Source organism: Salmo salar, chromosome 04 (genome assembly GCF_965601325.2).
Source record: "Salmo salar chromosome 04, fSalSal1, whole genome shotgun sequence".
NCBI classification, from domain to species: domain Eukaryota; kingdom Metazoa; phylum Chordata; class Actinopteri; order Salmoniformes; family Salmonidae; genus Salmo; species Salmo salar.
Genome location: NC_138294.1, coordinates 54,481,691 through 54,497,063, shown reverse-complemented (window position 1 = coordinate 54,497,063; position 15,373 = coordinate 54,481,691). Strand labels below are relative to the sequence as shown.

The window sequence follows — 15,373 nt, the reverse complement described above, 5'->3', positions numbered from 1 at the left end:
GTATGTACTGGTATGCGTGTGTCTGTATATGTGTGTATCGTGGCATGTATTGATTTGTTTTGGCATGTGCTGCATGGCACTTAATGCCTTTGCAGCTGGATCATTGTTTTTAAATGACGCCCAGAGCTCCCTCTGGTGTATTCTCTTGCACTCCTACATTCATCACCATTAGGAAACATGAGTGCTTTAGTGGCTCCGCTATACCCATTCTGATTGATGATTCAAGTCAACATTTTGTACAAACAAAATTACCTAGGACTGACAGTGTTGGACCAGTTGTTTTCCTCTGGGTTAAAGAAATGCCCCAACATTCTCCTTATTATCATCCTCATGGATGTGTCATGTCAAAATGGACCCTAAACAAAACTACAGAGGTCAGACAGTGTTGGACCATTCATTTTCCTCTTGACTATTTCCTCATCAAAATGCTGCATATTGACAACATTGTACTGTGATTGAACTCAAAGCTTAGAGGATGATTGTGATGTGTGTTGACAGTGTTCCATCTTTCTGCCAGGTTAATCCACCGAAAGGGGGCAGGTGGAAAACCAGACCACAAGGACCTGAGTGAGAACATGGCTGCCAGTCAAGGACTCAGCCACATGATTGTGGAATGCAAGAAATTATTCCAGGTATAATACAGAATAGTGAATCTATAGTCCTTGAAGTAAATTATCTCTGTTCTGAATAGCATGATCCTTCCGGACAATCAGTCTCTAACAAAACACCATCCAGCTGCATTGACTATTGTTAAAAAAAATGTGACCCATTTAAATACTGGTTCATTTTTAACCTCTTACATCTAGACGTTCCGCTAGCGGAACACCTGCTCCAATATCCAATGATAGGCGTGGCGTGAATTACAAATTCCTCAAAAATACAATTTTTTTTCAAACATATGACTATTTCACAGCATTTTAAAGACAAGACTCTCCTTTATCTAACCACACTGTCCGATTTCAAAAAGGCTTTACAGCGAAAGCAAAACATTAGATTATGTCAGCAGAGTACCCAGCCAGAAATAATCAGACACCCATTTTTCAAGCTAGCATATAATGTCACAAAAACCCAGAAGACAGCTAAATGCAGCACTAACCTTTGATGATCTTCATCAGATGACACACCTAGGACATTATGTTATACAATACATGCATGTTTTGTTCAATCAAGTTCATATTTATATCAAAAAACAGCTTTTTACATTAGCATGTGACGTTCAGAACTAGCATACCCCCCCGCAAACTTCCAGGGAATTTACTAACAATTTACTAAATTACTCACGATAAACGTTGACAAAAAGCATAACAATTATTTTAAGAATTATAGATACAGAACTCCTTTATGCACTCTATGTCCGATTTTAAAATAACTTTTTGGTGAAAGCACATTTTGCAATATTCTAAGTACATAGCCCAGCCATCACGGGCTAGCTATTTAGACACCCGGCAAGTTTAGCCTTCACCAAAATCAGATTTACTATTACAAAAGTTTGATTACCTTTTGTTGTCTTTGTCAGAATGCACTCCCAGGACTGCTACTTCAATAACAAATGTTGGTTTGGTCCAAAATAATCCATCGTTATATCCGAATAGCGGCGTTTTGTTCGTGCGTTCCAGAAACTATCCGAAATGGTAAATCAGGGTCGTGCGCATGGCACATTTCGTGACAAAAAAATTGTAAATATTCCATTACCGTACTTCGAAGCATGTCAACCGCTGTTTAAAATCAATTTTTATGCAATTTATCTTGTAAAAAAGCGATAATATTCCGACCGGGAATCTCATTTTCTGCAAACAGAGGAAAAAACACAAAGACGGGGGTGGCCAGTGCACGCGCCTAAGCCCACAGTCCCTTGATCGGCCACTTGAGAAAGGCGATAATGTGTTTCAGCCTGGGGCTGGAATGACGACATTCAGGTTTTTCCCGGGCTCTGAGAGCCTATTGGAGCCGTGGGAAGTGTCACGTTACCGCAAAGATCCTTAGTTTTAGAAAGAGATGTCAAAGAAAGACAATAAATGGTCAGACAGGCCACTTCCTGTAAAGGAATCTCTCAGGTTTTGACCTGCCATTTGAGTTCTGTTATACTCACAGACACCATTCAAACAGTTTTAGAAACTTTGGAGTGTTTTCTATCCAAAGCCAATAATTATATGCATATTCTAGTTACTGGGCAGGAGTAGTAACCAGATTAAATCGGGTACATTTTTTATCCAGCCGTGAAAATACTGCCCCCTAGCCATAACAGGTTTTAAGAAAGATTTGTTTTAGAATGACTGAAATAATCATGTTATCACAGTGTACCGTACATAGAATAAATGTGATATCGGATATGAACTTGATGTACTTTCAGAGGAATTCAGTAGGCTACACTATACGTACATGAAAACCGCTATATACATCTCTGTAATTCATTAAAAAAATAACCCAATTTCCTTATTTGGTGTGACAGATCCCTCATGAGATGATGTTGCTGTCGCGGAACTCCTACGTCGCAGCAGACGCCCAGCCACTCCCTCTCTACGGCCTGGGCCTGAACATGAAGGGCAATCCTGTGGATTACAGAGCCTACCTGGAGGATAACATCCAAGCTGTATTGAGGGAGGCCATAGCAAAGAGCAAAGGATGGCACAGTGCCCCAGGCCCAGAGAACATAGAGCTGACCTACAAGAAGGTACAGCTCAGTGACTCTGCTGCATGCTGATACTAATGCTGTCTGTTCTCATACAAGAGCAGAATTTACTGCTCAATCATACTAATATTAGTTTTTCCTGCAGGCAGAAGCGCGTCTATCCTTTTGAGGGTCCTAAGCGAGATTTGGTTGGGGGGGCCCCTCCACCTCACGGGCAAAACATTTTAGTGCATTTCAGTGTTAAAGTTCATTTCCTGCAATTCTACTCATTTTGCCATGGGGTGTAACGAACATTTTGCAGTTTTAAAACAAATTTCATGCAATTTTACAAATCTTTCCATGGGCGGAGAGAAAATGTTGCAGTTTCAAAGGTAATGTCCTGCAATTCTACACATTTTGCCATTGGGTGGTGAGAAATATTTGCAGTTTCTAAGCTAATTTTCTGCAATTCTACACATTTTTTCATAAGATATTCGAGTGGGAGTGACTAACAAAATCAATGGGGGCCCCCTGGAGGTCAGGGCTCCTGGGCACATGCCCTGCGTGCCCGGTCGGTCATTTGGTGATGTTTACTACAAGGTTTAGATAGCTGACTAGACTACCTTAGCAATCAAAAATGTTGACATAGGCTAACTGAGTGACTGTCAGTGACTGACATAACGAGTGGAAAACTGCTAATTCACTTCCACATTTCAAAATTGCTCCTTGCACCTTGTATTCTTCTTTTCTAACTCTTAACAGTAAGTTGAGACCCTGACTGAGTTCCATTAAAAAATAACTACAAATAATAATAATCAGGCCCCCGCCCCCTGATTCAGAGAGATTGGGTTAATTGCAGAAGACACATTTAATTTGAAGGCATTCAGTTGTACAATTGACTAGGTATCCTCCTTTCCCTTTCCATAATAATAATAATAATTATAAATAGATGGCTAATTATATATATATTTAGGAAAATTTTTCAACGTCATAAAATATATTAAATATTTTATTTCTAAATGTTTTGGGTTGGGGCCCCCTAGCGGTCATTCAATCACAGGAGCATGTTTGCCAAAAATTTTATTTTGAAGAGAAAATGAGTTTGAATTTTGCCCTACATTGTCACGACAGTATGGCCTTTAATCTTTGTATGACTGGAAAATGAATTTACCATTTGGCATAGCTTCTTTTGCTGTTGGAATGAATGAATCCTGGATGGAATGAATCCTGTCCACTTTGAAGAGTGAAGGCATGTTAGCTAGCTTGTTAAAGCTACAGTATACGGTTCAGTCCTGAACCATAAAATCACAATCCATTTGTTCTCTTCAGGTAGGGGACGGCCATCCCATCCGTCTTTGGAAAGTGACCACAGAGATTGAGGCCCCGCCCCAGACGGTGTTGCACAGAGTTCTACGTGAGCGCCACCTGTGGGATGACGACCTACTACACAGCCGTGTAATCGAGGCTCTAGAGGACAACACAGAGGTGTATCACTTTGTGACAGACAGCATGGCACCTCATCCCCGCAGGGACTTCGTAGTGCTGAGGTACGCATGACGGACGAGAATAGCTGTTTAATAACTGTCTGTCTTGCCAGGTGCTCTATCCAAGGCCTCATTGGGAGACATGGACTGAAGGGCAGTGGCCAGAGACCAATCATTCTTATGTCTGCCCTTTTCTCAGGGTTAGTCAACAAGTTGTTGATTTAGTAAGGTGAATTGTTAAATCTTCAGGCTGTTGATTGAAACCAAAGATGAGAGCAATGACCCTTGCTCTATTTGTCTCCTGATTAGGCGGTGGTGTAGAGACCTTCCTCGGGGCCTATGTCTGCTAGTGTCCTCCTCTGTGGACCGTGACAACGTTCACCTGGAAGCGGGGCTACGGGCAGTGCTGCTAACCTCACGGTTCCTGATTGAGCCCTCTGGGATGGGCCGGTCCAGGCTGACGCACTACTGCAGAGCGGACCTCCGGTAGGAACCAGCTATGCATTCATCTCTATTGGACACCATGCTTTTTGTGATGATTTAAATGGCTAATTGATGCCTTCGCACAACATGTTGACCTCGAGTTCATGCAAATAATTTGCACCTTGCCATTTAAAAACAGTCATAATGTGAATGCTATTGATATGTCTTTCTGAGTGGGTGAACCTCCACTGTTATTGAAGTATGTAATTGGATCAGAATGTCTTATTTGACCTTGTGTTGTCATTTTTCAGGGGACGATCACCTGAGTGGTACTGCAAAGTGTTTGGCCATCTCTGTGCAGTGGAAGTTGCTAGGATACGGGGCTCCTTCCCTGTGCTCACAGCGAGAGGAACAGAGACAAAGCTTTGAGCTCTGAGATGGCCATACAGCCCACCTCAGACACGTGCTGCCTACGGCTCACAATTACTCACATTTAGAGTGCCAATCTGTAGCATTATGTTACATCTACCTGACAAACTCTCCACAGTGTCATCGACATAGGACTGTCAGGATGTGGACACTCAGATTGTACTGATTTCCCATTATGAGCCACTGTGGAATTGGTAGCAATATTCTAAACAAGTCTATGCATTAACTCACGATAACATATTCAAAAGTAATCTGAAGTAAATAAAATAGTTTATATATGCAAAATCCATTCTTGTGAAAGACTAGGTTAGATTAGGACAATTGTGTTGATAGCTTTACTTATGATACTTACATATCAGTTCCCATTTTAATGCTGCTGTGAAAGGAGCAAGACTAAAGGCGAGAATGCTAAAATGCCATGGAATAATTCAGGAGAGCTCTTTAGCAGCCATTCCTGTTTGTTCTGTATGCTATGCAATTTCTTCATGATAAATTCACAGAGCTAATATATTTTACTACTGTGATTCGCTGCGTCTCAAACATAAGAATGGCACCTTACCTTGCTATTTGAATATGATCCATGGTAGGACCATCTTAAAACAATTCCATATGTTAGCTTAGTAGACCCCCCTCCCAGGCCTTGCTTCGGCTGTACATTCTCATCAACTGCTTGTATTACTCAAGTGTTTATCATCACACACTGTATGTTAAACATCTCAAGAGGGGGCTCTACTCTGGACTTCCTGTTATGTCTCTTCCTTTTACTCCTATCTTTATAAGTCTAACTGGTTAAACTCCTCTCACTTTAATTTAGCTGCAGAGCTCTAGGGATCAGTCTTCTTCCCCAGATCTTCAGAAGTTTAAAAATAGGAACAGAGACATTTTTTAAATGGGCAAATATCTGTTCACCAAGGCCCAAACTATAAGATATAAGCGCGGAGGTCAAACGTTAGAATAAATCAAACTTTGATGTCAGTTAAATATTTATTCATGGGTAATTTGCTATCACAATGAGAAGGGGAAAGGATTGTAGCATGCTCCACGGTGGACAGACAGCCCGAGCTTTTGGAAACGTTAGTGTAGCTTGCTGATTGACTGTAAGTGTGGCAGGTAGCCTAGTGGTTAGCGCGTTGGGCCAGTAACCGGAAGGTTTCTGGATCGAATCCCTGAGCTGACAAGGTAAACATCTGTTGTTCTGCCCCTGAGCAAGGCAGTTAACCCACTGTTCCCTGGGTGATGTGGATGTTGATTAAGGCACCCCCCTGCACTGCTCTGATTCAAAGGGTTTGGGTTAAATGTGGAAGACACATTTCAGTTGAAGGCATTCAGTTGTACAACTGACTCGATATCTTCCCTATCTATTGTGTCTCAGTAATCAGTGTTTTATTTATGTCTGTATTATTGAGTCCTTGTTTGAGTCGTATGAATGTGACTACCAGTATGTAAGTGACTATAAGTGTCTCTACAGAATGTAACCATGGTCCATGGTCATATTTTTCTGTTGGGCATTATGTACAGGGATGATGTTTTGTTTGATCTAATCTTAATCCGAGTTATGCAATGACTGAATGCTTTTAACCTTTTTCAGTGTTGTCTTATGCCATATGCTTTACATACAGTACATACACTAGTAACCAGTGCTCCTAACTGGAATTACGCCCATTGAATAATTTAAACAATTGTGTGGAAACAATAACCATAAACACAGTTCTGTGAACTACAGTGTATTTTTAACTTAATCATTTTTTTGTAACACATAACAGGCTGTTGTAATTATCATTGAAGCAGTAGTAAATAATTTAACATCTTAGCCCACAAAGTCATTATCTAATTCGTCTCATCTATTACTCTTTATTCTCCATTTACTAACTATTTGTATTATACGGCTCTGACTGTAAACATATTACAAAAGCAATAGATGTTGTGAAAAGTGTATTCTCTCCCTAAATCCCCCGGCCCCTTTTTCACCCCCATAATTTGTTTTCTTGTTTATTTTCTTGTCACAGTTGAGCTTGAAGCAAGCCGTATCACTGCATCAGAATGTGACATTTACCAAATGTCACACACTAAAACCTGAAACATATCACTAATTTACACTGTTTCAATTCCATATTTGTTGATTTTTTTTATTATACATTTCTACAATGCATGTGCAATGAGTATACAAATCATTAAGAACAGTTGCTCTTTCCATGACAGACTGACCAGATGAATCCAGGTGAAAGCTATGATCCCTTATTGATGTTACTTGCTAAATCCACTTCAATCAGTGTAGATGAAGGGGAGGAGACTGGTTTAAGAAGGATTTTTAAGCCTTGAGACAATTGAGGTGTGGAATGTGTATGTGTGCCTTTCAGAGGGTGAATGGGCAAGACAAATGAAAGATTAAAGCACCTTTGAATGGGGTACGGTAGTAGATGCCTTGCTCTGATACCTGTTCCGAGGGCAAAGGGGGGGGGGGGGGGGGGAGGGGTGCAAATCAATATTAGGAAGGTGTTCCTAATGTTTGGTGTACTCAGTGTAATTTGGGTAGGGAAAATATGTTGATTCTGCACATCTGTGTTTACAGTAACTGTACATTATGTATTCACACAAAATATTTCACAATAAATTGGTTCCCAGAGAATTTGTTCTCATTTTTACATTTTAGTCATTTAGCAGACGCTCTTATCCAGAGCGACTTACAGTAGTGAATGCATACATTTCATAATTTTTATTTCCCGTACTGGTTCCCCGTGGGAATCGAACCCACAACCCTGGTGTTGCAAACACCATGCTCTACCAACTGAGCCACACGGTTCTCTTGCTGGTAAAGAATGATTACATCACTCCCCATATCAAATACATAAGAGCATGGATAGCCAACCCTCCTCCTGGAGAGCTACTCGGAATGCAGGCTTTGCTCAAGCCCTGCTCAAACACACTGATCCTATTAATCAGATGATCTGCAAGATCTTGATCTGAATCAGGTGTGTTCCAGAAGGACTGGAATAAAAGCCTGCATACCCAGGAGGGTTGGCCAGCTCCCTGACTGAGAGGTTCCTTTTTGTTAAGGAGGAGGGCTGGGGTTCTCGTAGACTTCAGATACTTTTTGGGAAGTTTCCCTGAGCCCAGTTTGTCTGCACTTGGCCTTTAGGCAGAGTTTCAGTCTCTCCTGGAAGGAGCTGGTGGTGATGGTGTACAGGATGGGGTTTAGGGCACTATTGATGGGCAGGATGAAGATCACCACCCATAGAACGATCGTTCCTGGAGGAAAGGGAGGATGAGGAGGAAGGGGATGAGGCCACAAAGATTAAACAAAATTATAGCCATTTAATAGTAGTAATCATACAACCACATGTATCTGGTTTACCTGCTATTTCCACTTGTAAAAGAGAGAGGATCTTTAGGAGAAATATAGGTGTCCAACACATGGCATCTGTGAAAACGATGAAGAAAAACCTCTTGGCTATAGAGACCTCCTTGTTGTAGACGGACTGTCTTGCTGTCTTAGCAGTTTTCTGTACAGAGTAAAACATGCTGGTGTAGGAGAAGACGATCATGACGAATGCAAAGAGATTCAACCCTGAAAGACAAAATGTGAAATACATACACTATAATATACTGTCCTGATATAAGCATTGAATAAAACAGAATTATGTCAGCAAAACCATAATCAGTGTAAAGCTATTGCAAAATCCAAGGCCTGTGGAATTGCATCCTCATTGTTATATTGTCCTCATTATCTTGCAGAATCCCCACCATCAGGGCTGATTCCTATGTTCCTCTTACCCAGAAATATTCCAGTGGAGTAGCATCGGGCACCTGGTTTCTCCATCTCGTCTGAGTGAAGTGGAAAACACACTCCATTCCTGCCGTAGTAATTCCCAAACGTCTGCTTGTCCCAAAGGGGAATGACGGCGATTATGAAACCCAGGACCCAGATGAAGATGAGGTAGCAGAGTGTCTGTTTCCGTCCGGCTCTGTAGTTGTGGAAGGGGAACACAATGCACAGGTACTTCTCCATAGTCATGTAGGTCAGAAGCATGACTGACACCTCAGTGGACAGCATGGCCAGAGAGCCAATCAACTGGCACTGCATGCTCTCCATCCACAGCTGGGCGTGTCTGTTGTACTCTCCACAGTATTTGATGTCGAATGCACCAATGAAGAACAGGTATACTCCCATCAAGCAGTCAGCACCTAACAGATGTGATGGATTTCAGAGCAATTAGTTCGTATGCATAGCTTTTCATGAGATTAGTTGTTTATGCACTGTCTGCTGCTCAATGTATCTCAAAAAATAATTAGTTGGCTAAGTACAAGTTATGTGAAGTAATTGCTGCCCTCATTGCGTTGAGGTAGTCTACTCACAGCACAGTGATATGATGGCCATGGTGTGGTGCTGGTTTTCGGATGCAATGCAAGACCGCAGGCATATCACAAAGACGTTGCCAAAGCAGATGATGAAGGCCACCACCCACACAAAAACGCGAAGGATGATGTTCGCAAGAAGATTCTCAAATGTTGAAATCCCGTCAGTGTTTGGCTTGCAACTTCGCACATTAGGAGAGTAGCCACAGTATTCAAATTTCTTAAAATAACTGGGTCAATAAGAAAACGATGACAATATCACAATTAATCACTTTTGAACAAACTTCCTTCTGAAGTTTTATTGATCATGTTGACAGTTTCACTTTTATATTGATATGGTTGACAGGTAGGTTTAGGGTATACAGTATGCTTTATCAGAGAATAATTAGCTGACAAATGGATGTAGTTAAATACAGTGCTGAATAGGCCTCTAACCAGGCTTTGGTACTTTGTATGCAGTGTGGACCTGACCTGTGCTGATTAAACATTGTTGATTAAACATTATTTGCAGTAACAAGACCTCACTACACGCCAAGAAAGATAGCTGTTCATTTTAGGCATCAATTTGCTGTATAGTGGCCTAATTAAGCTTGTATAAGCTGCTAATAAGTAAGTAGCTTATCAGACACTTTTAAATAGTCCTGTATTATGCATGCATACGAAGCCATGAATTCATTAGTTGTTGGTAGGTAATTGGCAACAAATGTTTAGACATTTACTCATACTATATTTAGCCCGTTTTTACCCTTTACAGTAAGCTACTTAAAAATTATGAAATTCCATTAGCAGCTTCTACAGGCTTAGTGCCTTGCTGTTTATACAGTATGGACACATGAAATTAAATGTTGATGTCATAAGAATAATAAATGAAGACATAAGATATACCGGTACTCACATATGGGCCAAGTTCCTAAGAGAGCGAAACATCTGAATACTGATGTTTGGTATGTCGATCTCCTCTATACTCCTGAGGGGAAACAGAAAAGTCACTATTTCTCAAATTCCCTAAAACTAGTAAACCATGTTACATAAGTATGAAATACGTTACTTACAGAGATTGCAAATTGACAAACATGTCAAACTGATCATCATAGATATGAGTCAGAGGGTTATTTGAGATGTTCCTGAGAGAAGAGGGGGGGGACGGGGGGGGGGGGGGGGACGGGACATCAATACAGGGCAGGTTATATCACTTTGATTTATTTCCCCTCCACTCTGAGGTCAACATGTCCTCAATGCCAGATCGACGAAAAGTAAAGTTAATCAACTGAAACTCAACAATATAAAGTTATCATTTGGCCTACTTGATCGTACAAAGCGGATCAAACGCTTTCAGTAAATCCATAACGAGAACATCTTTCAAAACAATAAATATATCAGGGCTAGGATGCAAATAGTCATTGGATATACTTACAACTGTTTTAGGTTTTGAAGATTTGTAAATATAGTTGGTGAGAACTCCTCAATTTTGTTTAAAGATACGTCCCTGGAATGACAAAGTTTAAATTTAAATGAAGTTTAAAAATATTTTCAACAATGAAATACATTACTGCATTTGGACATATTACTACATTATTTGACCCATGTAATGTTGTGTGAAGTAGAGTTAACTCACAAGTCTATCAGGTTAGGCATGCCAGAAAATATTCCCTCCTCAATAGTTTGTATTCTGTTTTTTCGAAGAGCCCTGCAAAATAAATGTTTCTATAAGTGATCATTATTATTCAAGAACAGTCCCTACAAGACCAATGACATTACTTGAATAGTAGTAGGCCCACAGTCATTTGGATACACTGCTTGTTAGATTTGACTTGGAATTGTAATTTGATAGTAACGTTACTGTAAGTATTTCTTAAAGGAATGTACTATTTATACAGTATAAAAGCAAAACAAATGCTCTACTCCCACTAATACCTATCAAACTCGATTTGTGTTACCTGTTTGTTCAAATTTGAATTATTGATTTTACTCATTCCTCACCAGATGAAGTCCAGCCCTGCCTCAATAATTCAATACACTTAAGCTGACATCACAGGATACATATTTAACACTCAGGGTTGGATGAGTCAAAGAGCCAGAGGATTTCCAGGCTCTCAACCACCCATGGCCTCCCCTATCACCTTCAATTGAGAGAGCTAATGCACCCCATGTATATCAGATTGGAATTTTGCTTTCCTGACTACTCATTATTCTCACCATCACACATGGCCTTAGAAGCAATCGCCAGTGATAGAAACTGCCAACTTAATTTGTGTAGGCTCCAATGTTTTCTCTCCCTCAGACTGAATTTCATTACCAGCTGCAGTAGTGCAGATGCTCCAGACTGAAGTATATAGCTTTAACATAAGCACCATTTACCAGTCTTGGTTTTACACCAGAAAATGTCTCCTTAGAGTATGGCAGAATTTAATTTGAAATATAAATCCTATGAAAACCGAGCATGTGTCTTCTTTCATTGCGTTCATCTCTCTAGTGCAGATGGAATTGTTTCAAATGCAATTATTGACAGTAAGGCATTCTATCCAATTGGATTTGGTACAAAGATGAACAAATATTGTAAAGAAATTGAGGAAACGATATAATTTAAATTCAACAAAACTCACAATACTGTCAGAGTGGTGCAGTTTTGAAAGCTGGAAACCCACAAAGATGATATCTTGTTCCCCTCCAGTTCTCTGTGAAAAAGATGTGTCAGATCATTCTGGCATTAATGAATGATATCTGCATCGGTATCCGGTAGTTGGTAAACTACATGAAAAACTACATGAATTTCACTTCTGATCTCATGTGAAGTTAATGTAATAAAGTGTGGTCACAAGTAAAAGCAACATGTGACAACATAAAACTACATGTGAAAACATTTAAGCACATGTGAAAACCTGATCTCGTGAAATAAATGTAACATGGGGATGCAAAATTTCAACATATGATAACATGAAACTACACGTGACAACATTAGAACATTTTTTACATGTGAAAGTGCAAATGAAATTTTCACGTGAGAGATTTTCACGTAAAAAATGTTCATGTGTTCATATGTTTTTCACATGTGAAGCTGCAAACTCCACATGTGAACCTGCAGTTCACATATGAGGTGAAAGCATGTTATTCTCCTCATGTGAAAAGGTGGTAACATATGGTTTCAGATGTGAAGAACTGACCTCATTTGTCTTTTGTTATCACATGTGAACATCACATGTGAAAACAGAATGTATTTCAGATGAAAATCCATATGTGAAACTTCATGTAAAATATCATCATGTGAAGTGTTCCAAAACCACATGGTTTCACATGATTTCACATGTGAAATCGAGATTTTCATTGAGAAGTCATGTGGTTTTTCCGTATGGGTAATAATGAGTTTGTGAAAACAGATACTGTTGCAGAGTGATTATGGCAAACAGAGTCATAAATAATACACCTGATTATGAGAAAACAGGATTTAGAGTTGTCAAATACAATCAAATATATTATCCATCATAATGGGTTAGATGTTATTCTGTTGTTACTTACAGCCAGTTTAATCTAGGCATTTCCTGGCAGACAGATTTCTTGGGGATAGATTCTAGGGAATTGTTCAGCAAAGACCTGCAGCCAAATTAAATTACATTTAAAGAGCGTGTTGGTTAAATGATGTGTATCTCATGAGATCTTAATTAAAGTAATAAGCACAGTGGCATGATACTTACAGGAAAAATAACGATTTCAGCCCCTCAAACGATTTCTGTCTCAGAGATGCTATTCTATTTTCATCAAGAATCCTACACCCATACAGACCAGAGGAAAATATATCAATTTATTTGTCACACTAAACCCTATAATTGGCACATTACTTTAGAAAAAAATCGATAGAAAGCTTCTGCAGCTATACATGAGCTGTAATTACTGTGGTCAAAGAGAACAACGTTAATGAGCATTAGTTCATGGGCCATGATATACCATCATGTATCATACCTGAGGATTGTTAGCTACACCATAAATGTCACACTGTATCATACTTTATGCTCATTGCTTTCTTGGGAAAATAGAGTAGCACAAACAAGATTGAGGCATTTCATAATGAAGGTGGCTTTAAAGGGATAGTTCAAGATTTTAGCAATTCATCTGATCCCATAGACTTCCAGTCATTACGCTATTCCTCGTTAGCAATTGCACCAGAAACTACCTCCAACTTCCTTCAAACTACACACAGAGACATAAAAATGGTATCCATCAGTTTCCTGATTCTGGATAAGTAGAAAAAAGAACTATCCCTCGAACTATCCCTTTAAGGTCACTGAAAACAACCGCCCAGTGTAGCACATTTTCCAACAAGATATACACGTGTTTTTGTATCAATTAAATAAATACTGTCTACAATCTCATGAATCCCACTGAGGCACTGAAGGATTTCCTAATGAAGGTATCTTAAGGTCACTGAAAACTTCCTCCCCCCCAGCTGACTTACAGCCACTCCAGGTTCCAAAGGTCTTCAAAAATGCCGGTCTTCAACAACGTAATCCGATTCTGACTGAGAAATCTTATCACAGCAGGCCAGTTTTAAAGGGAGGGGAAAACACATCAAAAGAGATAAGGAGGTAAATGTAAAGATAAAAAGCCATATATTAATATTTGATATGGGACAACATAGAGTAAATAATTTAACAATATTGTCAAAGTGCCGATATTCAACTGCTTGCAAATGTGGAATGAGGTAAGGTAGGGTAACATCCACCTGTTCCTCATACAAATTCTATCTGAGTGTATAGGGACAGAGCACTGACACATTTTCCATGTCGTTGTTTGTTTCCCCAGCCCTACAACCTACACCAATAATCAGGAATGCAGAGGAGATACACTAACATCAAGCTGGATGTGAAAAGTAGGAGTTGATTTCCTGTCAACTATCCAAGGCTAGCTGTCAGAAAAAATGGAATACACTGAGTGTACAAACATTAGGAACACCTGCTCTTTCTATGACATAGACTGACCTGGTGAATCCAGGTGAAAGCTATGATCCCTTATTGATGTCACCTGTTAACTCAACTTTAATCAGTGTAGATGAAGGGGAGGAGACAGGTTGAAGAAGGATTTTTAAGCCTTGATATAATTGAGACATGGATTGTGTATGTGTGCCATTCAGAGGGTGAAAGGGCAAGACAAAATATTTAAGTACCTTCGAACGGGGTATGGTAGTGTCCCCCCCCACATTCTGAAATGGCCTTTTTGTCCCCCCCCCCAGTTTGATAATTGGAATGTGATACAAAACTAGGAAATGGTGTGCTTTAGGACCATGCGGACACCTCCGAGCAGTTAGGTAGGCTATTTGGAGTGTTTATCCGACTGGATAAAAAATATCAGATAAAAAAATATATATATAGATATATATATTATGTGGTGCTGGTTATATATTATGTGGTGCTATATATATTATGTCCCCCCCCACTTCTAAAACCAACGTTGTAGTAGGTACCAGGTGCACCGGTTTGAGCATGCTGGTTGTATTTTTTTAATTTTATTTTTACCTCCCTTTTTCTCCCCAATTTCGATCTTGTCTCATCGCTGCAACTCCCCAATGGATTCGCTAGAGGCGAAAATGGAGTCATGTATCCTCCGAAACATGACCCGCCTAACTCGCTCCTTAATACCCGCCAGCTTAACCAGGAAGCCAGCCGCATCAGAGGAAACACCGTTCAACTGGTAACCGAGGCCGCCTGCAAGGCCTGCCGACCATAAGGAGTCGCTAGAGCGCGATGAGCCAAGTAATGCCCCTCTGGCCAAACCATCCCCTAACTGGGACGACTCGGGAGGCCCGCTGCTGGGTTTCTCACACTCAACAGTTTCCCGTGTGTATCAAGAATGATGCACCACCCAAAGGACATCCAGCCAACTCGACACAACTGTGGGAAGCATTGGAGTCAACATGGGAAAGCATCCCTGTGGAACGCATTCAACACCTCGTAGTCCATACCCCGACTAATTGAGGCTGTTCTGAGGGCAATAGGGGGCGGAACTCAATATTAGGACTGTTTTCCTAATGTGTTGTACACTCAGTGTATAATCTCCAGGATGCCCTGATTCATAATGACTGTCCTCT

General features: G+C 40.2%; 2 protein-coding genes across 4 annotated transcripts in view; one reads left to right on the top strand and one right to left on the bottom strand.

Moving 5' to 3' along the window:
• LOC106603308 (stAR-related lipid transfer protein 8) overlaps nucleotides 1-7,172 on the top strand; it is a 38,617-nt gene extending 31,445 nt beyond the window's left edge. The window contains exons 10-14 of one of the 2 annotated variants that reach the window (XM_082974566.1): nucleotides 518-632; nucleotides 2,450-2,671; nucleotides 3,938-4,155; nucleotides 4,402-4,578; nucleotides 4,827-7,172. In XM_082974566.1, coding sequence (XP_082830692.1) covers nucleotides 518-632; nucleotides 2,450-2,671; nucleotides 3,938-4,155; nucleotides 4,402-4,578; nucleotides 4,827-4,944 — 850 coding nt within the window. In that variant the 3' untranslated portion in view covers nucleotides 4,945-7,172. Of the gene's footprint in view, nucleotides 1-517; nucleotides 633-2,449; nucleotides 2,672-2,774; nucleotides 4,156-4,401; nucleotides 4,579-4,826 lie in introns of those variants that run through there. The other variant, XM_082974567.1, reaches the window with a different exon arrangement.
• A 214-nt stretch (nucleotides 7,173-7,386) lies between these two features.
• LOC106603307 (relaxin receptor 1) overlaps nucleotides 7,387-15,373 on the bottom strand; it is a 43,708-nt gene continuing 35,721 nt past the window's right edge. Inside the window, exons 1-13 of one of the 2 annotated variants that reach the window (XM_014196822.3) lie at nucleotides 14,012-14,445; nucleotides 13,745-13,816; nucleotides 12,987-13,058; nucleotides 12,811-12,885; nucleotides 11,901-11,972; nucleotides 10,913-10,984; nucleotides 10,712-10,783; nucleotides 10,350-10,421; nucleotides 10,193-10,264; nucleotides 9,298-9,527; nucleotides 8,716-9,126; nucleotides 8,297-8,509; nucleotides 7,387-8,190 (exon numbers count right to left, since the gene is read on the bottom strand). In XM_014196822.3, coding sequence (XP_014052297.1) covers nucleotides 7,994-8,190; nucleotides 8,297-8,509; nucleotides 8,716-9,126; nucleotides 9,298-9,527; nucleotides 10,193-10,264; nucleotides 10,350-10,421; nucleotides 10,712-10,783; nucleotides 10,913-10,984; nucleotides 11,901-11,972; nucleotides 12,811-12,885; nucleotides 12,987-13,058; nucleotides 13,745-13,816; nucleotides 14,012-14,064 — 1,683 coding nt within the window. In that variant the 5' untranslated portion in view covers nucleotides 14,065-14,445 and the 3' untranslated portion in view covers nucleotides 7,387-7,993. Of the gene's footprint in view, nucleotides 8,191-8,296; nucleotides 8,510-8,715; nucleotides 9,127-9,297; nucleotides 9,528-10,192; nucleotides 10,265-10,349; nucleotides 10,422-10,711; nucleotides 10,784-10,912; nucleotides 10,985-11,900; nucleotides 11,973-12,810; nucleotides 12,886-12,986; nucleotides 13,059-13,744; nucleotides 13,817-14,011; nucleotides 14,446-15,373 lie in introns of those variants that run through there. The other variant, XM_014196821.3, reaches the window with a different exon arrangement.